This window comes from Macrotis lagotis, chromosome 1 (assembly GCF_037893015.1).
Source record: "Macrotis lagotis isolate mMagLag1 chromosome 1, bilby.v1.9.chrom.fasta, whole genome shotgun sequence".
Classification (NCBI taxonomy): Eukaryota; Metazoa; Chordata; class Mammalia; order Peramelemorphia; family Peramelidae; genus Macrotis; species Macrotis lagotis.
In genome coordinates, this window is record NC_133658.1 from 62,096,252 (window position 1) to 62,116,669 (window position 20,418).

General features: G+C 44.0%; 2 protein-coding genes across 3 annotated transcripts; both read left to right on the top strand.

The window, feature by feature from the left end:
- Positions 1 to 1,060: 1,060 nt before the first annotated feature.
- On the top strand, positions 1,061 to 5,347 carry LCAT (lecithin-cholesterol acyltransferase). 2 transcript variants are annotated; one of them, XM_074202124.1, is made up of 6 exons: positions 1,061 to 1,296; positions 1,806 to 2,019; positions 2,712 to 2,827; positions 3,051 to 3,146; positions 3,266 to 3,490; positions 4,261 to 5,347. In XM_074202124.1, the coding sequence occupies exons 1-6, from the start codon at positions 1,149 to 1,151 to the stop codon at positions 4,872 to 4,874; spliced, it is 1,413 nt and encodes a 470-aa protein (XP_074058225.1). In that variant the 5' UTR covers positions 1,061 to 1,148; the 3' UTR covers positions 4,875 to 5,347. The 2 variants fall into 2 exon arrangements, with proteins under 2 accessions (XP_074058225.1, XP_074058226.1); XM_074202125.1 differs by having other exon boundaries at positions 1,065 to 1,296; positions 1,863 to 2,019; positions 4,261 to 5,343.
- Positions 5,348 to 10,860: 5,513 nt separating this feature from the next.
- On the top strand, positions 10,861 to 15,950 carry PSMB10 (proteasome 20S subunit beta 10). Its single transcript, XM_074202130.1, has 8 exons — positions 10,861 to 11,125; positions 11,457 to 11,544; positions 11,706 to 11,803; positions 12,148 to 12,288; positions 12,475 to 12,590; positions 13,292 to 13,350; positions 15,308 to 15,459; positions 15,612 to 15,950. Exons 1-8 carry the CDS (start codon positions 11,070 to 11,072, stop codon positions 15,721 to 15,723), a joined length of 822 nt encoding a protein of 273 aa, XP_074058231.1. The 5' UTR covers positions 10,861 to 11,069; the 3' UTR covers positions 15,724 to 15,950.
- Positions 15,951 to 20,418: the final 4,468 nt, after the last annotated feature.

The window sequence follows — 20,418 nt, forward strand, 5'->3', positions numbered from 1 at the left end:
ATAGTGCACCAACTGGCTGCTATGGTAGTGAACAGTTAAGGTAGAATTTGAACCCAGGACCTTATCCCATCAGTAATAACAGCTAGCATTCTTATCATTTTCCCCCTTTGTAATGCTCATATCATCCTGTGCTCCAGTGCCATTAAGACTGCCCTGTTAGGGAAGTCTGGAGGGATTTGCATGAACTGATGCTGAGCTAGATGAGCAGAACCAGAAGAACACTACATCCTAACAAATACATGGGGACAATGATCAACCTCGAAGGACTCGCTCATTCCATCCATGCAACAACCAGAGACAAAGGAGAGTGCCATCTGTATCCAGAGGAAGAACTGTGGAGTTTGAACAAAGACCAAGGACTATTAACTTTAATTTAGGGGAAAAAAAGATATCTTATTGTCTGATCTTGCTATCTCTTATACTTTATGTTTCTTCCTTAAGGATATGATTTCTCTCTCATCACACTCAATTTGGATCAATGTATACCATGGAAACAATGTAACAACTGGCAAATTGCTTTCTGTGGCGGGGGGTGGAGGGAGGGAAGTAAGATTGGGGGAAAATTGTAAAACTCAAATAAAATCTTAAAAAAAAAAAGACTGCCCTGCTAAGGGGCGGCTAGGTGGCACAGTGGATAAAGCATCGGCCCTGGTATTAGGAGCACCTGAGTTCAAATGCGGCCTCAGACACTTAATTACCTAGCTGTGTGACCTTGGGCAAATCACTTAACCCCATTGCCTTGCAAAAAACAAAAAAATAAAGACTGCCCTGCTAGAAAGGAGAAGGGGTCCTGTGCTTTGCCCAGCTAGTAGATCTGAGGCAGAATTTGAAGTCAAGTTTTCTGGCACTGTCCCATTAGGCACATGTTCCTAGGACAGAGTCCTGGCTGGCTTCCTGGCTAAGTCCAGGGCTTAGAGAAGAGGTCCCAAGGTCAATGCCCAGTCACTTTTTCCACATTTTCCCAGCCTCACTTCCCCATTCCCTCCCACTGCCGCAGAGCTCCAGGGCCTGAGCCCTCCCCTCCCCCACAGCCAGGTCCCCCTGGCTCCTCCAGCAGCTGCCCTCCTCCAGTCCCTCCCCTTGCCACCCACAAGCGTCCCCTGATAAGGGACTAAGACTGGCCTGCGCTTGCTCGAGGCACCGGCAGCATGGGGCTTCTGGGCTGTCGCTGCTCCTTCCTGGGCTTTCTCCTTCTGCTCCCCTTGGCCACCCCCTTCTGGCTCCTCAACGTCCTCTTTCCCCCAAGTGCCACCCCCAAGGCTGCCCTCAACAACCACACCAGACCTGTGGTCCTAGGTAAGGCTCTCCCAGCCCAAGCCCTCCTTCGACCTGGGCAATGGAGGGTGAGTGCCTGGGTGAGGAGGGGGCCAGGGAGCTGGGCAAGGGGCTCAGAGGGATGTGGGAGAAATACGGCTCCAGTTTGGGGAAGCAGGATCCACTCCTCCAGCCCCAGCTAACCTTCCAGCTTGGAAGGATGCCCCCAGGGACTTAGAAACTCATTTCACCCCCTACCATGAGCTGGGACAAAGGGAGGGAATCCTGACTGATGGGGTGACCAGGGTCTTCTCTTCCCCCCCACCCCAGATCCCACTGACCACATCTCACCTCTTCATTTCTGGTAGCTTCTTGTCCAGGGGCCCTGCCTAGGCTGTTTGCTCCATCCTGGACTTTGGCTGAGGCCCTGGAGGGAAGAAAAGGGATGTTTGTGTTTATCTAGCACTGTCCCAGGTGGGGGTCAGGGACACTGTCCCTCCCTTCCTGGTGGGAGCCCAGGGCTCAGAATTACAATCTCTTCCCCTCAAAAGGGGTCAGAGGAAGTGGGGAATGTGTGATGTGTGAGGGTGAGGGCCTCATGCCCACAGTGCCTGGCTACTTGGGGAATCAACTGGAAGCCAAGCTGGACAAGCCAAATGTGGTCAACTGGCTGTGCTATCGGAAGACCAAGGACTTCTTCACCATCTGGTTCGACCTCAACATGTTCCTGCCCCTCGGGGTTGACTGTTGGATTGACAACACTAGGTGGGCCCTGAGATCCACACTTAGCCACCCTCCCCAACCAAGGCACTCCCCCACCACCCTAAGCCCTTAGTCCAGATGTCTCCACACACTCAGATACACTGTTAGCTCCCTAAACTTTTAAATATAATCAATTGTTCATTCGATCCAATAGTACAAGGGTTATGACCATCATTGTGGAGAAGAGGAAGCTGGCCCAGAGAGCAGTGACCCCCATAGGAGTCCTTCAGGACTCTTCTCAGGCCATGTCAAACAACACAAGGCCAACATGCATCCATGCATCCAGCCCCACAACCCAGTCCCAGAAGCTCAGAGTTGAAAGAAACCCCAGACACATCCAGCCCAGCCTATGACTGAACCTGTGCTGACTACACTATCCAGGGGTTGCCCACCCTCTCGCCTTCTTCCCTCCTCTCTGCATACATATACACACATCCAAGCTTTGTCTACCTGCATGCACCCCCATCCCCCCTCCCTCCACATAGTCATGAAAACTTTGGAAACTGAGCCTCCTTTTTTAATTTTTTTAAAAAAATTTATATAAGGCAATGAGGTTAGTGACTTGCCCAAGGTCACACAGCTAGGCAATTATTGTCTGAGGCTGCACTTGAGCTCAGGTACTCCTGACTCCAGGACAGATGCTTTATCCACTGTGCCACCTAGCTATCCTCTGAGCCTCCTTTTTGACTCTGCAGAGTGGTCTACAACAGGACCACGGGACAAATGTTCAATGCCCCTGGTGTGCAGATTCGGGTCCCAGGCTTTGGCAAAACCTTCTCTGTGGAATATCTGGACCCCAACAAGCTGGCAGGTAGGCAGATGTAAAGCTGGGTGCCCAGGTTGATTTCATGAAAGCCTGGAACCAACTTGAGAGTGCAGGTCACCTAAGACCCATACTCTGGGGTTGAGTTGGAGGGGAAGAGAGAAGGTACCCAAACCAAGGTCTCTGCCAGGCTGAGGGCCCCAGATTGCTCTGTAACTGGAATGAATCCCTTTATTCTGTATCTCTACCCCAACTCCCCACCCCAATGAAGGTTACATGCACACTTTAGTCCAAAATCTTGTCAACAATGGGTATGTGAGAGATGAGACAGTTCGGGCTGCGCCTTATGATTGGAGACTGGACCCCAGTGAGTAGAGTGGGGAGGGGGAGTATGGGAGGAAGGCTTTGGGCATGGATGGGTTTGAAGGAGGATGGGAGCCCAGAGCAAGGGATCCGGCCTGGTGTCCCACACCTCTCTGGCCCCAGCCCAGCAGGAAGAATACTTTCAGAAGCTAGCAGGGCTAGTGGAGGAGATGTACACCACCTACGGGAAGCCTGTTTTCCTCATTGGACACAGCCTGGGCAACCTTCATCTGCTCTACTTCCTTCTGCATCAGCCTCAGGCCTGGAAGGACCGATTCATCGATGGCTTCATCTCGCTGGGAGCCCCCTGGGCTGGCTCCATCAAGCCCATGAAGGTCCTAGCTTCTGGTAAGGTCATTAGCCACTTAGACACAGGGAAAGAGAAATGCAGAAATATATCCATGTAAAAACCCGAGGAGACACATTCAGATTCCCTCACAAAAAGAGCAGACCCCACCTACAACTACACACCCTCAGAACCAGAACTAGCCCCCAACCACATGTTAGACAAGCCATACATATATACCTATACCCCTGAATGCAAAGAAACATCCTGATGTTCACATGTACACACTCACCAGATTTAATCCTCCTAGGAGAGGATACAGATTTATGGGGTTCCCCTTTTATATGTGTCACCATTGGGGATTTTGTCTCCTGAACTCCCTCTGGGGCTCTTGGAAGAAGTGGGGTGATGAGAAGACACAGGGGGAAGGAAGGGGCAATTGTGAGTCAATAGGAATGTCAAAGTCCCAGGGCTCTGGCTCTGAGTCAGGTCAGGGATGATTTGGGATCTGGGTCAGCATCTAATATCAGCAAACATACCCACCATGTGATGGGCATCCTGCTCCCATTGAAGATACAAAGAAAAGGCAGAAGACAGAGTCTGGACCATTTGAGGTGTGGGCTGAAGCCTGGGCAAGGCTGTGACCCATTGGGGGGTTTGGGATACAGATCAAGCTTTGAAGCTGACTTTGTGGTGGGGGGATCTGGAGGCCTGTTTGGGATCAGGTTTTAACCAGAGCATGGATTGGGGGTGTTACGGGGTGAGGTTTAGGGTGGTCAGCACTGAATCTTGTGGTGGGCTCCACGTTCCTCATGCTATGTCCTGTGACCAGGAGATAACCAGGGCATCCCGATCATGTCGAACATCAAGCTCCGAGAGGAACAGCGGAGGACTATCGCCTCCCCATGGATGTTCCCCTCTCGCCTAGCTTGGCCAGAGGACCACATCTTCTTCTCCACCCCTAGTCTAAATTACACCTTTCAGAACTTTCAGCGATTTTTTGAAGATCTGCACTTTGAAGATGGGTGGTACATGTGGTTGCAGACACGTGACCTGCTGGCAGAGCTGCCTGCACCAGGTGTAGAGGTCTACTGCCTCTATGGCGTGGGGCTGCCCACGCCCCACACCTACATCTATGATGAGAGCTTCCCTTACAACGACCCTGTGTCCATCCTCTATGAGGATGGTGATGACACGGTGGCCACCCGAAGCATGGAGCTTTGTGCACGCTGGCAGAACCAGCAGCCCCAACCAGTCCATGTGTTTCCAGTGCCCGGCCTGCAGCACCTCAATATGGTCTTCAGCAACCAGACCCTGGATTATATCAACTCCATCCTACTGGGCAACTATAGGACAAAGGCCAGCAAGGACTCCCACCCAGACCTTCCCTGCTCCAAGGACTCGACCCACAGGGACACAGACACAGACAAGGACACAGACCAGTAGTCTACTTCAGGGGGCCAAAAGCAGCTGGTACCACATCTCTCTAAAGTTTGGTTCTGCTCCTCAGTTGGGGACCCTCCTGTTACAACCCTGCCTGGGGATGAGGAGACAACAGACGATATGAATAAGAACTTCTTTAAAGCCTAGCTCTGGAGGGACTAGGGAGAAAGGAGGGTCTGACTCTGAAAGTGGGAAGAAAACAATAATAAACAATTATTGATCATGCATTGTGTGCAGAGCACTGTGATAGACGATGGGGAATGGGAAAAGAGATAAAAAGTTTAGATAGGGAAGGATCCCTCTGGTTTTTATAGTCATATAGGGAGATAAGACCCAAATGTACCTATGATACATAATATTAATAAGTAAAACAAAGTAATATCTGGATTATAATTCCATTGCATGATTAGAACTGCATACCACCAAGGTTGGCAACAATGCTCATTTTCTAGATTTAGACTTTTTTTTCCCTTAGCCCTTATTGCTCTTGAATTTTTTGCAGCCTTCTATACTGAAGACCTCCATCCCTGTGATCCTGAGTCACCCATCTCAAAAGAACAAACCTCCCCTACAACCTCGGTTATCTGGGCCTTCACTCTGAATCCTCAAAACCCAATGACCAAGTGGGATTTGGGCTATTATTGACTATTACTGGCCAATCAGTGAGAACCAGAGTAATTTGGCTTTATGGCATGATCAAGTTCCATTTGAATTTCAGTGGGCTTTATCAAAACCTTGTTTTACAGTAATGTTTCAAGAATTCATAAATGAAACTACACAGGGTAAGAGTCAATTGTTCCAGTTTTGGTCTCTGTGTCCGAAGTTGATTTTTTTTTTGAATAAGTAAAAGAGGTTATTTTTTTTTTGCCTCATTTCTTACTAGCCTTATCATGAATGATTGTTGCCTCAAATAAACTGAGATCTGGTCTCCCACTGCATCCAGGGCCATTTCCAGCTATCCTCATCCATCTAGTCACTGGACCCAAATGGTTCTGAAGGAGAAAGTGAGGTTGGTAACTGAACAGTTCTTTCTCACTTATGACATCATGATAAGTCATGATATCACCTTCCTGATGTCATGGTCCTCTTTGAAAACAAAGAATAAACAACAAAAACATTCCCATCCACTTCAACCCCTCCCTCCCAATGTCCCACTCCAGATTTTCTTGTCCCTTCACCATGCCCTCTATGGAAATTTTGTCCATGATTCAAAAACTTCCTTTCATTTTAAATTTCTTCTCTTGCCATCTTCTAGCTCTCCCTGAGATCTGGCTTCCTTTGGATATGTCACTGTATCTCTGACCATCTTTCCAGTAATGGCTTCATTTTCTCTCTTACCCCTAGACTCCTGGTCATGGTAAGGAATCAGACTATTCCTTGCTCCCAAATGCCACTTCCGGATCCTCTATCACAATTATTTGAGGAACCTCTTCATTTCGAAAGTTGTATGAACTTCAAAATGGATTACCCCATCAAGATTCTGGTAGCCATTATCTATCAACCCCCAAGATATTCTCCTTCCTTTCTAAATGATTTCATTACCTGATTCATGGCCTCCCTCTTCACCCCTCTCCATCCCTACCTTGTTTCTAGACAAATCATCAATATTTTTAAAATTCAATTTTATTTTATTTTCAGTTCTAAATTCTCTTTCTCCCCTTTCCCACTTCTTCATTCATTGAGAAGACAAGAAAATAAAACCCATTACAAATGTTTAAAATCATGCAACACAAATGATTGCATTACCTCTGTCCAAGATTTTTAAAATGGAAGGAAAAGAACATATGTTTCCATGTGCACTCAGAGACCAATTCTATCTGGAAGTGGATAGTATATTTGATAATGAGTTCTTTGGAATTGTGGTTGATCAGAGTTACTAAGCCTTTCACAGTTGTCTGGGCCCTCCCTTTTTTTTTTTTTTTTTAACAATATTGCTTTATTGCGTAAATAGTTTTCCTGGCTCTGTTCATTTCATTTTTAAAAACAATTATGCTTTTTTTTTTAAAAAAGAATTAATCCCTATTCTTATTAAAACAATAGAAAGCATAGGAATAAATGGAGTCTTTCTCAAAATGATTAGCTAGGTAAAATGAAGAACAAGCATCTGTAATGGGAAGCTAGAAGTTTTTTCAATAAGATTAGGGATAAGACAAATCAATTATTATTACTATTATTCAATATTGTATTAAAATGCTAGCTATAGCAATAAAACAAGAAAAAACTTAAAGGAATAAAAATTGGCAAAAGGATTAAGATCAAGGGAATCAGTTTTGAAAAACTGTGAAACTTGGTGACCCAACAGTACCAGATTTAAAACTATATTACAAAGTGAATAATTTGATACTGGCTAAGAAATAGAGTAATGAGTCAATGGAATAGATTATGTACAAAATGCACAGTAGTAAAAAACTATAGTAATTTAGTCTTTGAGAAATCCAAAGTTCTAAGCTTTTTGGGAGCAAAAGCTCATCATTTGATAGAAATTGTCAGGAAAATGGGAGAACAATTTGGCAGAAACTAGACAGAACAACATCTCATGCCATAATCCATGATAAGGTCAAAATTGGTACATGATTCAGACATAAAATATAATATCATAAGCAAATGAATACGGGAAGTGTTTTTCATCAAATGAGAGAAGATTATGGGAAGTAAAACAGGTAATTTATATTGAATTGAAATGAAAATTAGAAGGAAAGCAGTAAACTGAGGGAAAGAAATTTATAGTAAACTTCTCTGATAAAGGCCTCATTTCTCAAATTTATAAGAAACTCAGCCAAATTTATAAAAATAAGAGCCATTCCCAATCAATAAATGGTCAAAAGGATATGTACAGGCAGTTTTCAGAAAAATTCAGTTATAAAAAGTTACATGAAAAAATGTTCTAAATCACTATTGATTAGAGAAATTCAAATTAAAACAACTCTGATACTACCTTATATCTATCAGACTGGCTAACCTGACACATAAGGAAAACAATAAACATAGAAAAGGGATATGGAAAAATAAGGATACTAATGCATTGTTGGTAGAATTGTGAATTGATCCAACCATTCTGAAGAACTATAAAGCTGTGCATACCTTTTCCCCCATCACATTTATTTATTTTTATTTTTCCCCAATAATTTATTTTATTTTTCCAATCAATGTTTTGAAAGTTTTTCAACATTCATCCACATGCATCTACATATTTATAAGTTGCATAATTTCCTTCCACCCTCCCTTTCTACCCTCATCCTCTCCGTAGTGAACAGTCTGGTGATTACTGTACATTTGTGTTTAACATGTTTACAGATTAGTCATTTTCTGTATGATAAATTAAAACTAAGGGAAAAAAGAAAACCATGAGAAGAAATTTTATATAAGTGAATATATGGGGGAAAAATTATAAAACTCAAAATAAATAAAATTTTTCTAAAAAAAAATAAAAGTGAACATAGTGGTCATTTAGATTCTGTAGGTTTTTCTTTGTTTTGTTTTGCTTTTCTTCTTCTGGATGTGGATAGCATTATCCATAACAGGTCTCCCAGGGTTGTCCTAGCTTTCTGAACTGCTGAGAAGAGTTGCATCTATGATAGTTGATCAACTCACAATGTTGTTGTTAAGGTGTACAATGTTCTTTTGGTTCTACTCCTTTTGCTCAGCATCAGATCCTGCAGTTCATTCTGTGCTTCTCTAGAGTCTGACCATTTATAGTTTCTTTCTTTCTTTTTTTTTTAACAGGGCAATGGGGTTAAGTGGCTTGCCCAAGGCCACGCAACTAGGTAATGATTAAGTGTCTGAGGCCGGATTTGAACTCAGAGACTCCTGACTCCAGGCCCAGTGCTCTATCCACTGCGCCACCTAGCCACCCCCATGTATAGTTTCTTATAGAACAGTAGTACTCCATAACATTCATATGCCATAACTTGTTTAGCCATTCTCCAGCTGATGGGTATAACCTCAATTACCAATTTTTGCCATTACAAAAAAGAGTTGCTATGAATATTTTGGAGCATGTGGGAATTTCCCTATTTATTATTATTTCTTCTTGATATAGGCCTAGTACTGGCATTGTTGGGTCAAAGGGTATGATCAATTTTGTTGCTCTTTGGGCATAGTTCCATATTGCTCTCTAGAATGGTTGGATTATGTGCATACCCTTTGATCCAGCAATATCACCACTAGGTCTGTGTCACAAAGTGATCATAAAAAAAGGGGAAAGTGCCGATTTATATAAAAATATTTCTAGGAATGGATTTTTTGTGCAAGGCAACAGGTTTAAGTGACTTGCCTAAGGTCACACAACTAAGCAATTATTAAGTGACTGAGGCTGAATTTGAACTCAGGTCCTCCCTCAGTGCTCTCTCCACTGTACCACCTACTGTCCTCCAGGGATGCTATTTGTGGTGGCAAAGAATTGGAAATTGAGGGGATGTCCATCATTTGGGGAATGGCTAACAAGCTATATGTGAATGTAATGGAATACAATTGTGCCACAAAAAATGAGGAGCAGAAAACAAACTGATACTGAGTTACATAAGGAAACCAGGGAGAAAACTGTACACAGTAATAGCAACACTGTGCCTTCACTTAGCTCTTCTCAGCAATATAGTGATCCAGGGCATTTCGAAAAGACATGATGGAAAATGCCATCCATATCTAGAGAAAGAATTATGGCTTCTGAATGCTTGATCAAAGCACACTATTCTCATTTGTTTGTTTGTTTGTTTTTCTTTGTTCTTGTTTTTTTTTCTTTGGTCCTGATTCTTCTTTCATAATGTGACTAATATGGAGATATAGTTAACATGATTGTACATACATAACCTATATCAGATTGCTTGCTATCTTGTAGAGGAGGGAGGGAAAAAAATCCAAACTCAAAATCTTACAAAAATGAATGTTGAAAACTATCTTTTCATGTAACTGAAAAAATATTATTTTTTTAAAAAGACAATCAGCATTTATCATTGTAAGTAATAAATGGTTATTAGGGAATTTGTACAGATTTGTTTAGGATAAAGAATACACAAGAAGAAAAGGAAGGAGATGAAATTTCAGCTCCACCAAGGAGAAAACTATTATTACCTAGAATGTTCACTGTCAGTAGACCCCAGGGATGCAAGCACAGGATATATTGGGTGTTGGGAACAGCTCTAGAGGTTCCCATTAGTCATTTAAGAGATTTTACCTTCTCTCTCTTCTGAGCTTCCCTGCTAGGGGCATGTCTCCCCAATATATACTGCACCACAGTGTCATTCTTCAGGAAATCACATGAACCTACTTTGGGTAGGGGTGTCTCAAAGGTAATGAATGATTCTTTTAAAACAGAATAAGAAAAGTTCGTTTGATTTATCAGTTAAGAGGCTGTTGGTAAACTTGGAAAGAGAGGTCAAATGGTGGAACAGGAAGCCAGACGGCAAATGGGTAAAGTGAGGCAGTAAAGGTGAAAAGTGTAGACAACTTTTTCTAGGAGTTAGCTGAGAAAAGTGGAAGAAAGACCAATGGTTTGAGGAGATAGCAAAATTAAAGAATTTTTCTCAAGCTAATAGAGATCTGGATTTGGTACTGGATTTGGCTTCAGGAGTTCAAAGATCCTCTTGGATACATGTTGTAGGATCCGAGGCAAGTCATTGAACTTCTGTCTCAGTTTCCTCCCCTGTAAAATGGGGATAATAATGTCAACTTCCTCTGCTTACAAAGGGAGGCAAAATTACAGCTCCTAGGATCACCATGTGAATCACTAGAATTACTGACAAGAGGCAGACCTACCCTCCCAGGGGAACCAATCTCAAAAGGATCGTCCTCAGCAGCGGTAGCAGAAGTAAATAGGATACAGGCAGCTTCTGTGTTTGATATTCCTTCACTAGTGATGGGGGCCCTAAGATGGGATATGTGGGGGAAGGTTTAGGGTGGGGAGGCAAGGATGCCCCAGAAAAGAGCTCAGGCAGCCTTCCTGCTCCCCATCTCCCTCCATCAACAACCCAGCCCCTCCTCTCTCTCCTTTGTTAGCTAAGGTGAAAGTGAAAGCTGAAGTACCAAGAAAAGGAAGTGTCCAAATTAGTTGTGCACAATCCTCTCCGTGTTCTTTAGGAGCCTGGACCCCAGCACCATCTTCTTGCCCCCTCCTGACTACCCCGATCTTTCCAGCCTCCTCTTCATCACACCTGCCTAGCCTCCTCCCCAGGCTCTCCACCTCACATCCACTCAGCTCAGACCATGCTTCACCCAACTTGGGAGGCCCAGGGGGGCTTCTCCTTCGAGAACTGCCAGAGGTAAGAGGAAGCCAGATTGAGTTTTGGAGTCCAGGATTGGGGAGGTGGGGGTTCATGTTTTCTCTGATGAGTTTGGGTACTTGCTTTGAATTTCTGGGAACTGGAAAAGAAAAGTGAAACTGCCTGGGTGGGGGAGGGGATGAGGCAATTTAGAGAGGTTATTGCAATTCTTAAATGGAAAGTCTTGGGGCTGGGTGTCCTGGGATGGGGGGAGATGGGGGGGGACACTATATTCTATCCTAAAAGGTCTAAGTTCAAGGAACTAGAAAGACACCCTCTAGTGGGATTCCTAGCTTCAGAGAGTCTTCTTTTCCCATTTCCTACACCCCAGAAACACATTTTTAGAGTCTTCCCTAAAGGGTCTCCATGTCCCCCATGCCCGAAAAACTGGTACCACCATCGCTGGCATTGTGTTTAAGGTGAGGAGGAATGGGGGTTGGAGTGGGGATGGGAGAGACAGCTCAGTTGTGGGTGTTAGTGGTGGAGGTGGTGATGAAGGGAACTGATTTTGGTGAGGAAGTGAGGAGATAGTGCTAGTAGGGTATTGAGGGCTTGAACCAAGACTGGACCTCTTTTCTAGGAGGGAGTCATCCTTGGGTCAGACACCCGGGCCACCAATGACTCAGTTGTAGCTGATAAGAACTGTGAAAAAATCCACTTCATCTCCCCAAACATCTAGTGAGTTACCTTTCCTATCTCAGCTCCCTGCCCTTTTCCTATTCATCCCCAGCTATCTACTCCTTAGTACAAAGGAATTGGAGCTGGAGGGTCCATCAGAAATCATCTAGGCCAACCTTATTTTACAAATGAGGAAACTGAATACACAGGGAAGGAAATGAGTTAGTGGCAGAGCTGAAGTTCAAAAAACAAACCCTCTGGTTCCAAACCCGATGTTTTTTCATAATTAGTATTAGTTGGCTTTTTGCTTCAGGGTTTCCTCTGCCCCCAGACCACCCCAACCTGGCCTAGCTTGAACCTTCTTCCCTACAAGTCTCTTTATCTAATGCTGACTTTCTTTTCAGTTGCTGTGGGGCAGGGGTGGCAGCAGATGCTGATATGACCACACAATTAATGGCATCCAACATGGAGCTACATGCTTTGTCCACGGGCAGGAAGCCACGGGTGGCCACTGTTACCCGAATGCTCCGTCAAATGCTATTCCGGTGATGTGGGAACTGGGGAGGGAAAATTAGGAAGACATTGGGGAGATCTATAAAGGAGACAGAGTGAATGCTTGGGATGGAGACTGGAAGATAAAATAGGGTGGGAGGTTAAGAGCTGGAGGGAACCGGGACTGGTTAGGGGAACCTAGGTGTGGGGAAAAGAAATAATGACATTTCTCTCTATAGCTACCAGGGCCATATTGGGGCCTCCTTGATTGTAGGAGGAGTGGATGTCACAGGTCCCCATCTCTACAGTGTGCATCCCCATGGCTCCTACAGCCATCTGCTCTTCACTGCCATGGGTGAGTCTCTAGAGTGGCAGACCTCCTCTACCCCTGGATTCCTAGAATCACAGAATCTCAGTTAAAATGCCCAGAAGTTATTTTACAGTGAGAAAGCTGAAGTTCAGATAGCCCAGTATTGACACAGGAAGTAAACAAGAGTCAAAATTCAAATCTAGGACCTCCAGCTTCAAATTTAACTCCCATTTACTTCCTTAAACAGGATGGCAATAGTTGTTGGAAAAGGTTTCTTTATACTCATTCTTTCTAAATCTGCTCCAGTGTAATTTACAAGGCACAATTAATACAGTTAATAAACTTGGAGTCAGGAAGAACTGAGTTCAGATCTTTATTTTACTAGACATGTGACCCTAGGCAAGTTACTTATCCATCCCCCCTCAGCTTTGGTTTCCTCATCTATAAAATGTAATAGCACCCTATTTCAGAAGGTTAACGAGAGGATCCAGTGAGATAATATGTACTTTAAAACTTTATTATTAGAGAACTCTGAGAACAAATATTCCTAAAGATATTTTCCCCATTCAACTACTTCACCACCAACACCGACTCCCCATCTCATAAAACAGACCTCCCAGTCCTAAATGTATATTGTAGCAAACCAGAACAGGAGGTGTGTATTGAGGGATTGTAGAAAGGGTCTCTTAGGGAGACTACCCAATACCTATCATTTCTCATCACTACTGCACTTCACCTTTCAAAAGGTTCTGGACAGGGACCAGCCATTTCTGTGCTAGAGGATCGCTTCAGACCAAATATGACGGTGAGAGCTCCCTTCCCCCATTCTGCTCCTGGACCACCATCCTCATCCTCCCCATCTCCTCAACTCCCTTCTTCATTCCTCCCTACGAACTGTTATGTTGAAATTAGTTTTCTTTACTGTGGGGAGTAACTTTCTCCCATCTACATTATGTGTGGGGGAACATTTTTTGCTTATCGCAAACCCATCTAAGTCCTTGGGTCTGAGAACCTGGGGGATGTGGGAAGAGGCTAGGATACACAGAGCTCAGAACCCATCCACCACCTCTGGGGCTCTGTAAATGAGAGGTAGACACTTCCTCAGCCAGGAAATGAGAAAGCATTAGGGGGCTGAAGAGTGGAAAGTACAGGATGTCTGTGAAATGGGAAGAAAGGCAGCCTGTTCCTAACATAGAATATTTGTAAAACACTGCAAATCTTAAAATGTTTACATGTATTCTCTATTAGATAGGAGGGAATTGGCAAATTGTAGATGGACTATAGGAATTTTTTTGCAGGGGAGAGAAGGGACCCATAAGGTCTGCTTAATCCCAAGGGCCAAACTAGGTTCAAGGGGGCAAGTTGTAGAGGCAAATTTTGATCCAATGTTCCTAAGGACATCTGGCAACAAGAGTTCAGAACTGGTGAAGAAACCTAGCTTCAATCAAAGGTAGATACAGCCCCCCAAACCTCAACAAGGCAGAGTGATGACCAGGCATAGGGGCTAGGAAACTGAGGTCTCTAGAATCCAGCTCCAGGGCCTTGTGGACTCATTCCTTCTGGGTCTTTTTGTTGTGGTTTAATTCGACCTTGGTTTCCTAGAGCTTTTTGTTTTTGGTTTTTGGAAAGGCAATGGGTTAAGTGACTTGCCCAAGGTCACACAGCTAGGTAATTAAGTGTCTGAGGCCAGATTTAAACTCAGGTCTTCCTGACTCCAGGGCTGGTGTTCTATCCACTGTGCCTCCTCCCCATAGAAGGTCTTTTAAAAATTATTATATTGAAGTTTTGGGTTTTTTTTTTTTTTTTGCAAAACAATGGGGTTAAGTCATTTGCCCAAAGTCACATAGCCAGGTAAATATTAAGTATCTGAGGCCAGATTTGAATTCAAGTCCTCCTGACTCCAGGACTGGTGCTCTATCCACCATGCTACCTAACTGCCCCAATTTTGCCCTCAAGGCAATTCTTTTTTTTTTTTTTTTTGGCAAGGCAATGGGGTTAAGTGACATAACCAAGGTCACACAGCTAGGTAATAAGTGTCTGAGGCTGGATTTGAAATCAGGGCCCTGACTCCAGGACCAGTGCTCTATCACTGTGCCGCCTAGCTGCCCCAGGAGGTGTTTTTTAAAAAAAAAATTTGGTGAAAGGTCTTATTTCCATCCAACCACCCATGTGTCTAGAATGCATTGAGATTGGCCAAGCTTTTTTTCTCAGGACAACCCTATGAAAGCCTTAAATAAAAGGACTTTGCCTGCATTGGGGTGGGCTGAGCAGATCCACAGTGCCTTAAGAGGCTAGACTTGATGGGAAGAAGGAAGATGGAAAATCAGCTGCCTCACTTTCTGGAAGAGAACACAGGGAGGAGGCCTAGGGGAAAAGATAGAGGAGGAGAGGAGATCCAAGGGGAAATGGATGGATGAATGAATGGGAGGGGGAAGGAGGGGTACTCAGAAGGTTGGAATGACTGATCACTCTCTTCTGCTGTATTCATACCTCTTCATTTCCCCCATCTTCTTCATTTCTCTGTTCCCTCACTGTCCCCCTTTGCCATTTTTACCTCTGACTTCCTTACCTCTATGTCCATTCAATTCCTCTTCCCTTCCTTTATCTCTGTCACTTCACCCTTTCCTATCACCTCCACTCATCTTCTTCCTTCTTATTTCTCTGTTCTCTCATTGCCTATCCTCTGTTCTCTCAAACACTTCACTTCCCACTCACCCTAATTCTCCTTTCCCAACTCTGGCTGTCCCTTAATCATCTCTCAGTTGGAGGAAGGCCAGCAGCTGGTGATGGAGGCAGTGACTGCTGGGATCCTGGATGACCTGGGATCAGGAAGCAATGTGGATATATGTGTGATCACCCAGGCTGGCACCAAGATCCAGAGAGAAGTGAGCACCCCAGCTGTTATCTCTAAGAGGTGAGGAGCCAGGTACCCGGCAGAAGGAGAGCTTGTGATGGTGGGAGGACACAAGGGAAAGGAGAGGTCAAGGACAGGGTGGAGTAATGGGGGAGAACACTGGGGAGAGTAGGAAGGACATAACCCTAAATGCCTCATCCTGTACTCCTCAGGCAAGGCAAGTATCGCTACCCAGAGGGGACTACAGCAGTGATGAAGGAGACAGTAACACCTCTGCCATTAGAAATGATTGAGGAGACTGTGCAGACAATGGAGGTGGAGTGAGGGAGTCCTAATGGTCACAGGGCCCCACCCTAAGTCATGGGAAACTCCCAAAACAATAAAAGTCTTTAAAATGATTTCTGAAGGGGCATCTGGATAGAAGATCAGCCCTAGAGTCAGGAGGATCTGAGTTCAAATATGGCTTCAGATACTTAATAATTATCTAGTTGTATGACCTTGGGCAAATCATTATTTTGCAAAAACCGATGAAATAAAATAAAATAAAATGAGTTCTGCGTCTGTCTGAGTTTTGGACACAGCACCCCTTCCTAGTAGGGGTAAAAGAGTCACACGAATGCTAGGAGAGATGGCTTAGCAAATTGTAGATACTTAATAAGTAATTGTTGATTGATTGATTGATTGATTGGGATGGCCATGAACTGACACACGGTAGCAGGGAACAACCCCAGGGAGTAGCTGAAGTCCAGAACCCATTCTCCAAAGGTTTCCTCTAACAAACCCTATGAACCAGAGTGGAGTCTTCCAAATTCTCTGCTCTTCCCACCCACTAGGACTTCTTTTCTTAGTTCAACTCAGAACTCTACTGAATAATCATTGAGCAAATAAATTGTGGGACTGAAGAGATTGCAGAGTACAAAAGTCTGAAGGTACATGTGGCCCTGCTTCTACTCCTCTCCTGGAGTGAGGGGAAGTCTGAAGAGTCTTCTTGCCCTGGTCACTCTAAATCTGGATTCCTGAATTAAGTCCTGGTACCACAGTTTAGGAAGTTCAGCAACTAGAATGAGGAGGAGACAGAATACACTTGGTGGACGAAGGTAGAGTCATATATTTTGTAATATCTGTGAGGAGCATTTCTCAGTCTTCTCTAGATAAGTTCAGAGTGTGGTCAACTTTAGGTTTTAGACTACTCAGTACCCACCTTTGAAACTGAGATGGCAGAGCAGTGCCACAGAGACTCTGAAAAAACCACTTGGCTAGTGGTGTGATTCCAGCACTACCTGGTGGACAGTGCATTCTTTTGTTGAAAAATGAATAGAGTAACATACTATTTTTCTATGTAGGCTTGAAGAAGGTAACCCATGAGCTAATTTGGGTTGCTTTTACTATCTCAATGCACTAAGTTTCACAATGTATACACCTCTGCTTCTGAGAGATCTTAGAGGTGCTACCCCTTGAGAATAACCTGTCCATCCAAGCTGCAAGCAAAAACTGCCTTCTTTTCCTTATCTCCTCTGGGGCCTCCTATTGCCCAGTGCTGTTCATTCTGCTTTGAGTCGCTTTCTGGTGAGCCAAATTGAAAGACACACCTTGCATCAAATGATCATTTATACTTCCCTTGGGTCTGGTTGTAGACCCTATCTACTTTCCCAGATTCTGGGTGCCATGGAGCCCATGGAGATGTGAGTTTTTCCGGATTCCACTTTGGAACTTGAGGGTACAACAAATACTTTACACACACAGTTACAGAATCCAGATACTATTAACCCACACTCAGAGTAAGGTAAATTCATCCCAGGGGAAATCCCCAAAGGAACTCACAGAAGATGGGACAAAAGACAGAAGGGATACCTGTGGCTATATCACTCTTGATGGATGAGACAGTAAGGACTTTCCACTACCAGCTGTGACCCTCTTCCTACTGAGAGAGCATTCTCTGTGTATGAATACAGGGGGTTGTCCAGTCAGTAAAGAAGCAATCCTTAAGTGCCTACTATTTGTCACATTGGGAATAATCTTTTTGGGGGGTCCTGGATCCTTTTTTTTTTTAGGTTTTTGCAAGGCAGTGGAGTTAAGTGGTTTGCCCAAGGCCACACAGCTAGGTAATTAGTAAGTGTCTGAGGTCGGATTTGAACTCAGGTACTCTTGACTCCAGGGCTGGTACTCTACCCACTGCGTCACCTAGCCACCCCATCGTGGATCCTTCTGCTGAAGCTTATGGATTCCTTCTCAGAATCACGTTTTTAAATACATAAAATAAAATACATAGGATTAACAAAGGAAATTAATTCTGTTGAAATGAAGATATCCAAATATTTAAAAAAACCAAGTTCCAAGTGCCTAATGGAAAAGCCCCAGTGAATTGATGCGAATGAGGAGAGGTATCACATTCCTCTTGAAATTGGTTGTGAGGCAAGTGCTTAGGAAACCTCGAAGTACTTTGAAAATAATAACTCCAAGGAAAAAAAAAAAAAGAAAGAAAGTAAGAACTCCATCCTGAATGTGCCAATTTAAGCACCTCCTGCTATTTCCTGCCTCACCCTAGCCCCTCACATGATTTATGGATCTAATTCCACTGATTCCACTAAGTGTGACTGTTTCCACCCCTCAAAGGGAAGTCTGAAAGAAATAGAAAAACATGAAATTAGGCAGCCTCAGATTTCACAATGAATGCCCTCCATGAGGGACCCTACATACACCAGTCTCACCTGGTACAACTTCTGCCGTGTTCTTTGGAAACAGAACTTTGCCATGAAATCTGTAGTGAGGATTTCTTCCTCTTCCTCCATCCACCTCCTGCTGCAGGTCAAAAACAATGACTCCAGGGCAGCCTCAGGAAGTTGAGGCAGCCCTGTCACTATTTTCAGTATCCAAATTTCAGGCAGGGCTATCTCCACAAGCTTCAGCAATGATCACAAACAGCTCCAGAATTAGGGAAAGGAGCTTCTCTCCCAGTTTGGGTTTCTGAGAATCTGGAATCAAACCTCAACCTACATGTGGCTAGAGGAGCTAGTTTCTATCACTTAACCTGCTTAATTCTAGGCTAATCACATGGCATCTCAGGACCTCAAATTCCTCATCTGTGAAATGAGGAGGTTGGATTCCATCATAAAAACAGCTAACATTTATTTATCCAGCATTGACAATGAGCCAGACATTGTGTTAAGCACAAGTACAATTATTTACAATTATTATCACATTTCATCCTTACAACAACCCTGGGAGGTAAGGGCTATTATCACCCTATTTTACTGCTCTTATTCAAAAGGAAAACCTTGTCCTTGCCCTCTGCCTACCTCCCATTCTAGTAACATGGAAACAGTAGGCTCTTCATCCTTTTCCTTGCTTCTCTTGCCAAGGCAGACAGCCCTTAGAGGTCTCCTCCAAACATCAAAACTCAGAAACAACCATCTCTAAAAACATCAAAACCAGAGGCAAACCTTGAAACATCCAACAGTTGTCTCTGCCAGGTCTGTAACATTCCCCCCCACCCACCCCCAAATATCCACAGGCACTCTGACATTGAATTATCTGTCTTCTGTGAGTCAGGTTTGGTCCATTTTCCAGATCTCTAAAAAACTGACTTGAGAAGAAGAAAAAAGTCTAACCCCATATATATAACCTGACTACTAAAAATGTCTTCCACCTTCCTGCAGCTTGCTTGCACCATTTGCCCAACTCCTTTGGTTTAAGGCTTTTAAGACCTATCTTTTCTAAAACCCTGGAAGGGGTTGGCAAGACATGGTGGCACTATTGCCTATTAACAAACTCCTTAGATATAGTGTTAATAGATTAATTTCTACCATTTAGCTATGTTAGGCCTGAGGAACTGGGTTGGTGAAAGGGGAGGGGAAACAAAAAGATGCAGACTTGGACTTCTCTGTGTCCAGGGTGGAGACAAAGTTACTATAAAGGAGAAAAATGAGTTCTCCCAGGATCTTCCTCTTTTTAAAAAAAATTATTTAAGGCAATGGGGTTCAGTGACTTGCCCAAGGTCACACAGCTAGGTCATTATTAAGTGTCTGAGGCTGGATTTGAACTCAAGTCCTCCTGACTCCAGGGTCAGTACTCTATTCACTGTACCACCTAGCTGCCTGAATCCTCCTCTTTTTAAATAAAAATGCCACCTAAATGAGGAACAGGTTGAATTGGAGGCCCAAATAGTTGTGGTTCATACTGGGGGATCTTTGGCACTCAAACCTGAAAGGGCTCAATGGTTGGTACCATTAGAACCTGACAGTTGCTAACTCCCCAAGCCTGCTAACACTGCCCTTCTTTGTCCACTTAATTCTGGATGCCCTGAGTTAGGACCAATTATTCTGCAATTCTACTTTGTTTTCCTTGTTTACCTGGGCATGGTGGTAAAGATCAACCTCACAGCCATTCACCTTCCTTCCACTGGATTGGTCATCCTGGTGGGTACCCGACCCATGTGTGCCCATTTACCAAAACAAGAGTTTCAGAAGAAAGTGGTGTCTAGTGCCCAGTTCGGACCCTGTTTGGATTCACAGGGTCTTTTGGGGTGCTGTCTGTGAGTTTAGCCCTGTCCAACACCTTGCAGAAGAACAAGATGGGATGGTTGTCACCTTCTTCATCTGATGGATTCCATTCCATGGCCTTAATATGCTTAGAAACTTGGCCTGGCTTCTGAAGTCATTATGAAGGTTGGGCCCAGGAAGGCAGGTTCTGTTTCTTAATCTCTGTATGATCTTCCTATTAGAGTCCTCCTACAATGAAATGGTCAGCCTAGGAAGTACGGGGTTCTCCATCACTGGAAGTCTTCAAGTAGACATTATATGGTCATCAATCAGGGCTGCCACTGAGGGGATTCCTACTGAAGCAACTCCCTTTCCTCCTCTGAGGAGGGCCCAGTTCTTTCAACTCTATAAAGCAGGGATAATCAAGGGCACCCCTGATTTTATGAACTGGCAGCAGTTTCAGAAAAATCTGGAGAGGCTTATATGAACTGATGCAAAATGAAGTAAGCAGAATCAAGAGACACACAATAACAGCAACATT